At 37.5% G+C, this 14,486-nt stretch overlaps 1 protein-coding gene across 1 annotated transcript in view; it reads left to right on the top strand.

The window, feature by feature from the left end:
• The first annotated feature begins 1,655 nt into the window (after window positions 1-1,655).
• The window catches only part of LOC133629902 (rhophilin-2-like), an 86,358-nt gene continuing 73,527 nt past the window's right edge, over window positions 1,656-14,486 (top strand). The window contains exon 1 of the mRNA XM_062021013.1: window positions 1,656-1,815. Within this exon, the coding sequence (XP_061876997.1) occupies window positions 1,750-1,815 (66 nt within the window). The 5' untranslated portion in view covers window positions 1,656-1,749. The remainder of the gene's footprint in view (window positions 1,816-14,486) is intronic.

The raw sequence follows: 14,486 nt of genomic DNA on the forward strand, positions 1-14,486 counted from the left end.
TGTAATTTTTTTCTTGGTTACAAATGTAATTTTGGGGTAAAATATAATATAAATACATAATACAGATATAAATATTTAAAATCTTTTTTTTTTCTGTTTGCAAATCTTTTGTTTTTAATTTTCTTTTTGAGGTTACTAATTATATTTTTTGGTAATAAATATTTGTTTTGGTCACAAATATTTATTTTGATTACAAATCTCACTTTTTGGTTACAAATGTATTTTTTGTCATGTATTTGTTTTTGTTGCAAATATCTTTTTTTTTTAAATAAATATTTGTTATTACAAATTGTCATAACCAAAAAAAAAAAAAAAAAATACAACCAAAAATATTTTTTGTATGAAAATATTTTTTGTAAATTTAAAATCTATTTCTTTGTTTGCAATTCTTTTGTTTGTAATTTTTGATTTTCCTTTTGAGGTTACAAATGATATTCTTTGGTAACACATATTTGTTTTGGTCACAAATATTTATTTTGGTTTCAAATGTACTTTTGTAATTTTTTTCTTGGTTACAAATGTAATTTTGGGGTAAAATATAATATAAATACATAATACAGATATAAATATTTAAAATCATTTTTTTTCTGTTTGCAAATCTTTTGTTTTTAATTTTCTTTTTGAGGTTACTAATTATATTTTTTGGTAATAAATATTTGTTTTGGTCACAAATATTTATTTTGATTACAAATCTCTCTTTTTGGTTACAAATGTATTTTTTGTCATATATTTGTTTTTGTTGCAAATATCTTTTTTTTGAATAAATATTTGTTATTACAAATTGTCGTAACCAAAAAAAAAAAAAAAAATACAACCAAAAATATTTTTTGTATGAAAATATTTTTTGTAAATTTAAAATCTATTTCTTTGTTTGCAATTTTTTTGTTTGTAATTTTTAATTTTCCTTTTGAGGTTACAAATTATATTATTTGGTAACACATATTTGTTTTGGTCACAAATATTTATTTTGGCTACAAAATGTATTTTTGTAATTTTTTTCTTGGCTAAAAATGTAATTTGTGGGCAAAATATAATAAAAATACATAATACAGATATAAATATTTGTTTTAGTTGCAAATATCTTTTTTTTTAAATGATTGTTTTGATTACAAATTGTCGTAACCCCCCAAAAAATTGTAACAACAACGAAAACAACAAAAAATGTACAACCAAAATGTTTTCTGTGTGAAAATATTTTTTATAAATTTCAAATACATTTTTTTGTTTTCAAATCTTTTTTTGTTTAGTTGCATAAATTGACGGTGATCCTTAAGGACTATTAGCATTAAAAATAAAAATCTAATAATAATCAAAAATATACTTTTTCTGTATATTTTGCTGTATTTCTCAACAATTTTGCAGTTTTTTTTAAAATAACAAGCAGCAGGCAGTTTTGTGCGCTTTAAAAACGTACAAAGCGAATGATGACATCATCAAATAACACAATGTTCTTAATAGGTGACTAAGATGAATTTTTAAAATAGTTTAAGTTCATTAAAAAGTGTTTTTAGCTGCCATTTAGAGTCATTTTAGTCAGAGGAGGACAAAAAGGTGCTTGTGTGCGTCATCGACAGTGGGCGTGGTTTAAACAGGGGGCGCGGCTTGTGTCGCCGTGGGGGTGGCTTACGAAGCAAAGGTCGTGTGGGATGCGGGCGAGTTCGGAGCATTTGGTCGGAAGGTGAGCCAGAACTCACCTGTCGGGAAGTTTGACTTCGACTTTTCCTTTTCTCCATCTTTGTTTGATCCAACATGGCGGAGACGCTTTTACACAACAACCTCCAGGACGCGCGAAGAGACGGAAACCATTTCAGAAAGGTGACTTTTTTTTTTTTTCCCTCTCTTTCTGCCATTTCAATCACGTCCGTGTTTCCTCGCGTCTTGACGACGTCAAGCTCAGCTGCTCGCTCGTTTGTTTGCAAACAATCAATGAAGTCGACTTTTGTTGATGTTTATGTCCAAAATAATCGCTTTAGTGAGACTTTACATGACACTTGCTGCGTTCAGGGACCGTCATCGTCCAGTTGCTCCAACTCCAGCTACAAACATTAGCTTGTGTTCGTAGTTGTCTTATTAAATAACACAATCTGTATTTTGTGTGTGTGTGTGTGTGTGTGTGTGTGTGTGTGTGTGTGTGTGTGTGTGTGTTTGTCAACAATCAGTGTAGTTGACTTGGTTTACGTTGAATAAAAACAAATTGTGAGGCTGCCCTTACTATATATGTGACGTGGTGCGTTCAGGGACCATCATCGTCCAGTTGCTCCAGCTACAAACATTAGCTTGTGTTCGTAGTTGTCTTATTAAATAACACAATCTGTATTTTGTGTGTGTGTGTGTGTGTGTGTGTTTGTCAACAATCAGTGTAGTTGACTTGGTTTACGTTGAATAAAAACAAATTGTGAGGCTGCCCTTACTATATATGTGACGTGGTGCGTTCAGGGACCATCATCGTCCAGTTGCTCCAACTCCAGCTAAAAACATTAGCCTGTGTTCGTAGTTGTCTTATTAAATAACACAAGTTGTAGTGTGTGTGTGTGTGTTTGTTTGTCAACAATCAATGTAGTTGACTTGATTTACGTTGAATAAAAACAAATTGTGAGGCTGCCCTTACTATATATGTGACGTGGTGCGTTCAGGGACCATCCTCGTCCAGTTGCTCCAGCTACAAACATTAGCTTGTGTTCGTAGTTGTCTTATTAAATAACACAATCTGTATTTTGTGTGTGTGTGTGTGTGTTTGTCAACAATCAGTGTAGTTGACTTGGTTTACGTTGAATAAAAACAAATTGTGAGGCTGCCCTTACTATATATGTGACGTGGTGCGTTCAGGGACCATCCTCGTCCAGTTGCTCCAACTGCAGCTAAAAACATTAGCTTGTGTTCGTAGTTGTCTTATTAAATAACACAATCTGTATTGTGTGTGTGTGTGTGTGTGTCAACAATCAGCGTAGTTGACTTGATTTACGTTGAATAAAAACAAATTGTGAGGCCGCCCTTACTATATATGTGACGTGGTGCGTTCAGGGACCATCCTCGTCCAGTTGCTCCAGCTACAAACATTAGCTTGTGTTCGTAGTTGTCTTATTAAATAACACAATCTGTATTTTGTGTGTGTGTGTGTGTGTTTGTCAACAATCAATGTAGTTGACTTGGTTTACGTTGAATAAAAACAAATTGTGAGGCTGCCCTTACTATATATGTGACGTGGTGCGTTCAGGGACCATCATCGTCCAGTTGCTCCAACTCCAGCTACAAACATTAGCTTGTGTTCGTAGTTGTCTTATTAAATAACACAAGTTGTAGTGTGTGTGTGTGTGTGTGTGTGTGTGTGTGTGTGTGTGTGTGTGTGTGTCAGTGTGTGTGTTTTTCTTGCACCAGCTGATAGGAGTGTTTTACTTTTATCTGATATCCAAGGGATGTGTGTCGTGATTCACAGGAAACGGGAAGTGCATTGAAATTCCATTTCTAGCTGTGTGGGGACCATTTTTCTAGAATATTAGTGTGTGTTTCACTGACTGTTCTTCTAGAATATTAGTGTGTGTTTCACTGACTGTTCTTCTAGAATATTAGTGTGTGTTTCACTGACTGTTCTTCTAGAATATTAGTGTGTGTTTCACTGACTGTTCTTCTAGAATATTAGTGTGTGTTTCACTGACTGTTCTTCTAGAATATTAGTGTGTGTTTCACTGACTGTTCTTCTAGAATATTAGTGTGTGTTTCATAGACTGTTCTTCTAGAATATTAGTGTGTGTTTCACTGACTGATCTTCTAGAATATTAGTGTGTGTTTCACTGACTCTTCTAGAACATTAGTGTGTGTTTGACTGACAGTTTTTCTAGAACATTAGTGTGTTTGACTGACAGTTTTTCTAGAACATTAGTGTGTGTATCACTGACTATTCTTCTAAAATATTAGTGTGTGTTTCACTGACAGTTATTTTATAATATTAATGTGTGTTTCACTGACTGTTCTTTTAGAATATTAGTGTGTCTCACTGACTGTTCTTCTAGAATATTAGTGTGTTTCACTGACTGTTTTTTCTAGAATATTAGTGTGTGTTTCACTGACTGTTCTTCTAGAATATTAGTGTGTGTTTCATTGACTGTTCTTCTAGAATATTGTGTGTTTCACTGACTGTTTTTCTAGAATACTAGTGTGTGTTTCACTGACTGTTTTTTCTAGAATATTAGTGTGTGTTTCACTGACTGTTCTTCTAGAACATTGTGTGTTTCACTGACTGTTCTTCTAGAATAGTAGTGTGTGTTTCACTGACTGTTCTTCTAGAATAGTAGTGTGTGTTTCACTGACTGTTCTTCTAGAATAGTAGTGTGTGTTTCACTGACTGTTCTTCTAGAATATTAGTGTGTGTTTCACTGACTGTTCTTCTAGAATATTAGTGTGTGTTTCACGGACTGTTCTTCTAGAATATTAGTGTGTGTTTCACTGACTGTTCTTCTAGAATATTAGTGTGTGTTTCATAGACTGTTCTTCTAGAATATTAGTGTGTGTTTCACTGACTGATCTTCTAGAATATTAGTGTGTGTTTCACTGACTCTTCTAGAACATTAGTGTGTGTTTGACTGACAGTTTTTCTAGAACATTAGTGTGTTTGACTGACAGTTTTTCTAGAATATTAGTGTGTGTTTCATAGACTGTTCTTCTAGAATATTAGTGTGTGTTTCACTGACTGATCTTCTAGAATATTAGTGTGTGTTTCACTGACTCTTCTAGAACATTAGTGTGTGTTTGACTGACAGTTTTTCTAGAACATTAGTGTGTTTGACTGACAGTTTTTCTAGAACATTAGTGTGTGTATCACTGACTATTCTTCTAAAATATTAGTGTGTGTTTCACTGACTGTTCTTTTAGAATATTAGTGTGTCTCACTGACTGTTCTTCTAGAATATTAGTGTGTTTCACTGACTGTTTTTTCTAGAATATTAGTGTGTGTTTCACTGACTGTTCTTCTAGAATATTAGTGTGTGTTTCATTGACTGTTCTTCTAGAATATTGTGTGTTTCACTGACTGTTTTTCTAGAATACTAGTGTGTGTTTCACTGACTGTTTTTTCTAGAATATTAGTGTGTGTTTCACTGACTGTTCTTCTAGAACATTGTGTGTTTCACTGACTGTTCTTCTAGAATAGTAGTGTGTGTTTCACTGACTGTTCTTCTAGAATAGTAGTGTGTGTTTCACTGACTGTTCTTCTAGAATAGTAGTGTGTGTTTCACTGACTGTTCTTCTAGAATATTAGTGTGTGTTTCACTGACTGTTCTTCTAGAATATTAGTGTGTGTTTCACAGACTGTTCTTCTAGAATATTAGTGTGTGTTTCACTGACTGTTCTTCTAGAATATTAGTGTGTGTTTCACTGACTGTTCTTCTAGAATATTAGTGTGTTTCACTGACTGTTCTTCTAGAATATTAGTGTGTGTTTCACTGACTGTTCTTCTAGAATATTAGTGTGTGTTTCACTGACTGTTCTTCTAGAATATTAGTGTGTGTTTCACTGACTGTTCTTCTAGAATATTAGTGTGTGTTTCACTGACTGTTCTTCTAGAATATTAGTGTGTGTTTCATAGACTGTTCTTCTAGAATATTAGTGTGTGTTTCACTGACTGATCTTCTAGAATATTAGTGTGTGTTTCACTGACTCTTCTAGAACATTAGTGTGTGTTTGACTGACAGTTTTTCTAGAACATTAGTGTGTTTGACTGACAGTTTTTCTAGAACATTAGTGTGTGTATCACTGACTATTCTTCTAAAATATTAGTGTGTGTTTCACTGACAGTTATTTTATAATATTAATGTGTGTTTCACTGACTGTTCTTTTAGAATATTAGTGTGTCTCACTGACTGTTCTTCTAGAATATTAGTGTGTTTCACTGACTGTTTTTTCTAGAATATTAGTGTGTGTTTCACTGACTGTTCTTCTAGAATATTAGTGTGTGTTTCATTGACTGTTCTTCTAGAATATTGTGTGTTTCACTGACTGTTTTTCTAGAATACTAGTGTATGTTTCACTGACTGTTCTTCTAGAATAGTAGTGTGTGTTTCACTGACTGTTCTTCTAGAATAGTAGTGTGTGTTTCACTGACTGTTCTTCTAGAATATTAGTGTGTGTTTCACTGACTGTTCTTCTAGAATATTAGTGTGTGTTTCACGGACTGTTCTTCTAGAATATTAGTGTGTGTTTCACTGACTGTTCTTCTAGAATATTAGTGTGTGTTTCACTGACTGTTCTTCTAGAATATTAGTGTGTTTCACTGACTGTTCTTCTAGAATATTAGTGTGTGTTTCACTGACTGTTCTTCTAGAATATTAGTGTGTGTTTCACTGACTGTTCTTCTAGAATATTAGTGTGTGTTTCACTGACTGTTCTTCTAGAATATTAGTGTGTGTTTCATAGACTGTTCTTCTAGAATATTAGTGTGTGTTTCACTGACTGATCTTCTAGAATATTAGTGTGTGTTTCACTGACTCTTCTAGAACATTAGTGTGTGTTTGACTGACAGTTTTTCTAGAACATTAGTGTGTTTGACTGACAGTTTTTCTAGAACATTAGTGTGTGTATCACTGACTATTCTTCTAAAATATTAGTGTGTGTTTCACTGACAGTTATTTTATAATATTAATGTGTGTTTCACTGACTGTTCTTTTAGAATATTAGTGTGTCTCACTGACTGTTCTTCTAGAATATTAGTGTGTTTCACTGACTGTTTTTTCTAGAATATTAGTGTGTGTTTCACTGACTGTTCTTCTAGAATATTAGTGTGTGTTTCATTGACTGTTCTTCTAGAATATTGTGTGTTTCACTGACTGTTTTTCTAGAATACTAGTGTGTGTTTCACTGACTGTTTTTTCTAGAATATTAGTGTGTGTTTCACTGACTGTTCTTCTAGAACATTGTGTGTTTCACTGACTGTTCTTCTAGAATAGTAGTGTGTGTTTCACTGACTGTTCTTCTAGAATAGTAGTGTGTGTTTCACTGACTGTTCTTCTAGAATAGTAGTGTGTGTTTCACTGACTGTTCTTCTAGAATATTAGTGTGTGTTTCACTGACTGTTCTTCTAGAATATTAGTGTGTGTTTCACGGACTGTTCTTCTAGAATATTAGTGTGTGTTTCACTGACTGTTCTTCTAGAATATTAGTGTGTGTTTCACTGACTGTTCTTCTAGAATATTAGTGTGTGTTTCACTGACTGTTCTTCTAGAATGTTAGTGTCACACCTGTCAGACTAACACCCGCAAAACTCATCCCTGAAACGGGCAAAGCTATCTTTATTCTTCCAACCTGCTGCTCTTCATCTACTATTGTGATGCTCCTTTTAGCTCAGTGTGACCTCTGACCCCACCTGATAAGATGACTCTGGGTTTCATTCAGAACTTCCAAAGTATTTCTGGTTGCTGGATGACTCAAGCAGGTCCAACCCTTTTTCTTCAAAGAAGCGATGACTCACACACTTGCGTACGGGACACTTCATTAGGTACACGCGTCATGCTCATATCGTGCTTGGTGACAAGAGAGAGTACGAGTACACGAAGTACTAACATTACTTCACACTATTGCATTCCAGCATTTCTCCTGCATAAAAGCAGGATTGTTCGGGCCCAGGTGTGTTTTTTTTGCAATCTTTATTGTTGCTAAAGGAAGTCGTTGTTTGGCTTTAAATGGCCGTCATTCAAGCTGTTTGGGTTGGTTTTCTCTTTTTTTAAATTTATTATTTATTTTTGTTTCAGTTCAATGTTTCCTCATCATATTTTTACCTATTTTTTTCCAATAATATTTTATTATTTATTTTGTACATACTTGTTATATTTATACATAGTTATTGATATATTTTTATTTATGTTTCAATTGCATTGAATCAACTTGTGATTTAATGATGTTGTTAATGTTTTAAGTGTTCATTGTATTTTTACTTAACCTCAAAAAGTTACAGGATTTCAGCAACATTTGAAAAACAAAATGATGTTTCGACATTTTACAGGTTTTATAGCACACATAACTTAACAGTAGACACGAGAAGCACATACTCGGAGCTCATTATTGTCCAATTAACACACTCCTCTAATTCATTATAACTAATGATATCAATGATTAATTATAATTGCAGAAAGAAACCACACCAAAGGCTTCCTTATTGTCTGCTCACAAGTGTCAGACATTCTCCGTGTATGTTTTACACTTGAAAACATTTAGCCTCGCACGTTAAGAGCATTTATGAACTGTTGCAAGCCATCCATAGCGCTCATTTTATTGCTAAATGAGAGACTACAATATTAGTGTGTTTCACTAACTGTTCTTCTAGAATATTAGTGTGTGTTTCACTGACTGTTCTTCTAGATTATTAGTGTGTTTCACTAACTGTTCTTCTAGAATATTAGTGTGTTTCACTGACTGTTCTTCTAGAATATTAGTGTATGTTTCACTGACTGTTCTTCTAGAATATTAGTGTGTGTTTCACTAACTGTTCTTCTAGAATATTAGTGTGTGTTTCACTGACTGTTCTTCTAGAATATTAGTGTATGTTTCACTGACTGTTCTTCTAGAATATTAGTGTGTGTTTCACTAACTGTTCTTCGAGAATATTAGTGTGTGTTTCACTGACTGTTCTTCTAGAATATTAGTGTGTGTTTCGCTGACTGTTCTTCTAGAACATTAGTGTGTGTTTCACTGACTCTTCTAGAACATTAGTGTGTGTTTGACTGACAGTTTTTCTAGAACATTAGTGTGTGTATCACTGACTATTCTTCTAGAATATTAGTGTGTGTTTCACTGACAGTTATTTTATAATATTAATGTGTGTTTCACTGACTGTTCTTCTAGAATATTAGTGTGTCTCACTGACTGTTCTTCTAGAATATTAGCGTGTGTTTCACTGACTGTTCTTCTAGAATATTAGTGTGTCTCACTGACTGTTCTTCTAGAATATTAGCGTGTGTCTCACCGACTGTTCTTCTAGAATATTAGTGTGTGTTTCACTGACAGTTCTTCTAGAATATTAGTGTGTGTCTCACTGACTGTTCTTCTAGAATATTAGTGTGTTTCACTAACTGTTCTTCTAGAATATTAGGGTATGTTTCACTGACTGTTCTTCTAGAATATTAGTGTATGTTTCACTGACTGTTCTTCTAGAATATTAGTGTGTGTTTCACTAACTGTTCTTCGAGAATGTTAGTGTGTGTTTCACTGACTGTTCTAGAATATTAGTGTGTGTTTCACTGACTGTTCTTCTAGAACATTAGTGTGTGTTTCACTGACTCTTCTAGAACATTAGTGTGTGTTTGACTGACAGTTTTTCTAGAACATTAGTGTGTGTATCACTGACTATTCTTCTAGAATATTAGTGTGTGTTTCACTGACAGTTATTTTATAATATTAATGTGTGTTTCACTGACTGTTCTTCTAGAATATTAGTGTGTCTCACTGACTGTTCTTCTAGAATATTAGCGTGTGTCTCACCGACTGTTCTTCTAGAATATTAGTGTGTTTCACTGACTGTTCTTCTAGAATATTAGTGTGTCTCACTGACTGTTCTTCTAGAATATTAGCGTGTGTCTCACCGACTGTTCTTCTAGAATATTAGTGTGTGTTTCACTGACTGTTCTTCTAGAATATTAGTGTGTGTTTCACTGACTGTTCTCCTAGAAAATTAGTGTGTGTCATTGACTGTTCTTCTAGAATATTAGTGTGTTTCACTGACTGTTCTTCTAGAAAATTAGTGTGTGTCTCATTGACTGTTCTTCTAGAATATTAGTGTGTGTTTCACTGACTGTTCTTCTACAAAATTAGTGTGTGTTTCACTGACTGTTCTTCTAGAATATTAGTGTGTGTCTCATTGACTGTTCTTCTAGAATATTAGTGTGTGTTTCACTGACGATGAAATATTATCATTATACTTCAACATCTCTAACAATGAAAATATGTTATTAATTGTCTATGAATGAATAACTATATGAAAATAAACTAGGAAGTGAATGTTTTTTTACTAGATTACCCAGAAGGCTCAGCGCTGTAGACGGGAACAGGAAGTAGGTCTGAGCTACAATTGCGTGTTTTGATCACTAAATAGTTGAAGTATTGTTGTTGTTGTTGCTGCTTCGTCTGCAGAAGAAAACAAAGATAAGTCACTTTTGGTCAGCTTGAATTCTTCTGATGGCAGCGTGTCAGAGAAAAAGAAAGTGGAGGGGCGGGTGTTGTTGTCACAGGCCATCATGTTGTGTTGCTTCATCCCGATAAATCCTTTTGTGTGTGTCCATCCACTCTCAGTCCCCCTGGGAACGCTGTCCGGATGCGAGCTTCCTGTGTGCGCCGCAGCCTCTCAGCCTGGCACACACGCTTTTATGCCACCCGCTTTTCTTTGACTCCGCTGTGCCGACACAAAACTATTGTTCTCCCGGTGCATGTGCCCGTTGACACAACAACAACACGGCAAAAAACGGGATTCTTGTGCTTTTTCGCACGCCAGCAGCATTTTGCAGCAGTTGGCGAGGTGGCGCGCACGCCAGGCCAGCAGGTGGCGATGTCACGTTGTAAAGAAACACCACATGGATGCACTCTGGCTGCCGCGGTAGTGCCGTGGTAGCTTAGCAGCGAACTTGCTCAGTGACGTTCCCCTCCAGTCCCGTAGGGGGCAATAGAGCTTGTCCCTTTGCCACTTTGTCCAGCCCAGACAGTCGACGCTTCATCGTAGCCTAGCAACACCACTCCCATCCTCTAGATGGCAGCATCGCTTGTTACTTTAGAAAAACGCTGAACTAGAAGTTGGATTAGCTAGGTTACGTCTGACTTGTTTAGATGATATTAGATTAGATTATATTAGATTCAATTGATGGATATGTTAAGGTTAGGTGAGGTTAGTTTAGATTAGATATGATGGAAGGATAGATTAGTTTAGATAGGATAGATTAAATGAATGGATATTTTAAAATTAGATTAGATAGGATAAGAAAGAAATACACTCTATACATTGCTAATGTGCTAAATGACTATTCTAGCTGCAAATGTCTGCTTTTTGGTGCAATATCTACATAGGTGTATAGAGGCCCATTTCCAGCAACTATCACTCCAGTGTTCTAATGGTACAATGTGTTTGCTCATTGGCTCAGAAGGCTAATTGATGATTAGAAAAGCCTCGTGCAATCATGTTCACACATCTGAAAACACTTTAGCTCGTTACAGAAGCTACAAAACTGACCTTCCTTTGAGCAGGTTGAGTTTCTGGAGCATCACATTTGTGGGGTCAATTAAACGCTCAAAATGGCCAGAAAAAGAGAACTTTCATCTGAAACTCGACAGTCTATTCTTGTTCTTAGAAATGAAGGCTATTCCACTAAATGGTTTGGGTGACCCCAAACTTTTGAACAGTAGTGTGTGTGTGTATATATATATATATATATATATATATATATATATATATATATATATATACGTATATACAGACTGAAATGTGTGATTGGTGTAAAAGTGGTTAGTCGGGTTAAAAAACAACATGTTGGTCAAACATTAAAGCCAAGCTGCTCTTTGCTCTCACACGTTCTCACTGATTGACCAACTTCAGTGTCCTCCTGCTGGTTCTCTTCTCTTCTTCTCCTCTCCTACTCCTGCCTGTTCTCTTCTCTTCTTCTCCTCTCCTACTCCTGCCTGTTCTCTTCTCTTCTTCTCCTCTCCTACTCCTGCCGGTTCTCTTCTCTTCTTCTTCTCCTCTCCTACTCCTGCCTTTTCTCTTCTCTTCTTCTCCTCTCCTACTCCTGCCTGTTCTCTTCTTCTCCTCTCCTACTCCTGCCTGTTCTCTTCTCTTCTTCTCCTCTCCTACTCCTGCCTGTTCTCTTCTCTTCTTCTCCTCTCCTACTCCTGCCTGTTCTCTTCTCTTCTCTTCTTCTCCTCTCCTACTCCTGCCTGTTCTCTTCTCTTCTTCTCCTCTCCTACTCCTGCCTGTTCTCTTCTCTTCTCTTCTTCTCCTCTCCTACTCCTGCCTGTTCTCTTCTCTTCTCTTCTTCTCCTCTCCTACTCCTGCCGTTTCTCTTCTCTGCTTCTCCTCTCCTACTCCTGCTTCTCCTCTCAGATGGAAAGATGGCACCACAAAACAGCCAAATCCTCAGTTTTTCTCATCCCAGGCGGTGGGCGGTTGACGTAGTTGCTGGCCCTCAGAAGCACACACACACACACACACACACACACACACACACACACACACACACACACACACACACACACACACACACACACACACACACACACACACACACACACACACACACACACACACAGTAATTGACAACATGTGTGTGTGCTTGCTACACACAGTAGAAGCAAAACACACTTTTTTTGTGTGTGTTAATTTGTGTGGGAAATGAAGCAGCAGTTTGCTTGGTGCTGCTGGTTCTGTCTTTCATAACTGGGTCGGGGTGAGTCCAGAACGCAGAGTCATTCACACGCTTTGTGCTTGCCACCAATTCTTTGGGAGAAAGTATGCACTTTGGGAGCGTGCCAGTAGGGGGCTTGTAGTATGACCTCATTATGACGTCACGATTCTGACGGTTCTCACCTCGTTAGAAGACCGTGATGTCACGGTTCTGACCTCGTTAGAAGATAGTGATGTCACGGTTCTGACCTCGTTAGAAGATTGTGATGTCACGGTTCTGAGCTCGTTAGAAGACCGTGATGTCACGGTTCTGACCTCGTTAGAAGACCGTGATGTCACGGTTCTGACCTCGTTAGAAGACCGTGATGTCACGGTTCTGACCTCGTTAGAAGACCGTGATAGAAGACCGTGATGTCACGGTTCTGAGCTCGTTAGAAGACCGTGATGTCACGGTTCTGACCTCGTTAGAAGACCGTGATGTCACGGTTCTGAGCTCGTTAGAAGACCGTGATGTCACGGTTCTGACCTCGTTAGAAGACCGTGATGTCACGGTTCTGAGCTCGTTAGAAGACCGTGATGTCACAGTTCTGACCTCGTTAGAAGACCGTGATGTCACAGTTCTGACCTCGTTAGAAGACCGTGATGTCACCGTTCTGACCTCGTTAGAAGACCGTGATGTCACCGTTCTGACCTCGTTAGAAGACCGTGATGTCACGGTTCCAACATCACTGACCACTCCATCCCCAAATAAGTTGTGTTCGTGATGCGTTCACTGACCCGTCCCTCCCCAAATAAGTTGTGTCCGTGCTGCGTTCACTGACTACTCCCTCCCCAAATAAGTTGTGTTCGTGATGCGTTCACTGACCCGTCCCTCCCGCAATAAGTTGTGTTCATGATGCATTTACTGACCCATCCTCCCTAAATAAGTTGTGTTCATGATGCATTTACTGACTTGTCCTCCCTAAATAAGTTGTGTTCGTGATGCGTTCACTGACCCGTCCCTCCCGCAATAAGTTGTGTTCGTGATGAGTTCACTGACCACTCCCTCCCCAGATAAGTTGTTTGTGATGCGTTCACTGACCACTCCCTCCCTAAATAAGTTGTCCATGATGCGTTCACTGACCCGTCTTTCCCTAAATAAGTTGTTTGTGATGCGTTCACTGACCCGTAGCTCCCTAAATAAGTTGTGTTCGTGATGCGTTCACTGACCACTCCCTTCCTAAATAAATTGTGTTTGTGATGCGTTCACTGACCACTCCCTCCCCAGATAAATTGTGTACATGATGCGTTTACTGACCACTCCCTCCCTAAATAAGTTGTGTCCATGATGTGTTCACTGACCCTTCCTTCCCTAAATAAGTTGTGCTCGTGATGCGTTCACCGACCCATCCTTCCCTAAATTTTTTGTGTTCGTGATGCGTTCACTGACCACTCCCTCCCAAAAAGTTGTTTGTGATGCGTTCACTGACCCGTCGCTCCCTAAATAAGTTGTGTTCGTGATGTGTTCACTGACCACTCCCTTCCTAAATAAGTTGTGTTTGTGATGCGTTCACTGACCACTCCCTCCCCAGATAAATTGTGTACATGATGCGTTCACTGGCCACTCCCTCCCTAAATAAGTTGTCCGTGATGCGTTCACTGACGCGTCTTTCCCTAAATAAGTTGTGTTTGTGATGCGTTCACTTACCCGTCCCTCCCTAAATAAGTTGTGTCCATGATGCGTTCACTGACCCATCTTTCCCTAAATAAGTTGTGTTCGTGATGCGTTCACTGACCCGTCTTTCCCTAAATAAGTTGTGTTCGTGATGTGTTCACTGACCCGTCTTTCCCTAAATAAGTTGTGTTCGTGATGCGTTCACTGACCCGTAGCTCCCTAAATAAGTTGTGTTCGTGATGCGTTCACTGACCACAGCCTTCCTAAATAAATTGTGTTTGTGATGCGTTCACTGACCACTCCCTCCCTTAATAAGTTGTCCATGATGCGTTCACTGACCCGTCTTTCCCTAAATAAGTTGTGTTCGTGATGCGTTCACTGACCCGTAGCTCCCTAAATAAGTTGTGTTCGTGATGCGTTCACTGACCACCCCCTTCCTAAATAAGTTGTGTTTGTGATGCGTTCACT

Source organism: Entelurus aequoreus, linkage group LG02, assembly GCF_033978785.1.
Source record: "Entelurus aequoreus isolate RoL-2023_Sb linkage group LG02, RoL_Eaeq_v1.1, whole genome shotgun sequence".
Lineage (NCBI taxonomy): Eukaryota > Metazoa > Chordata > Actinopteri > Syngnathiformes > Syngnathidae > Entelurus > Entelurus aequoreus.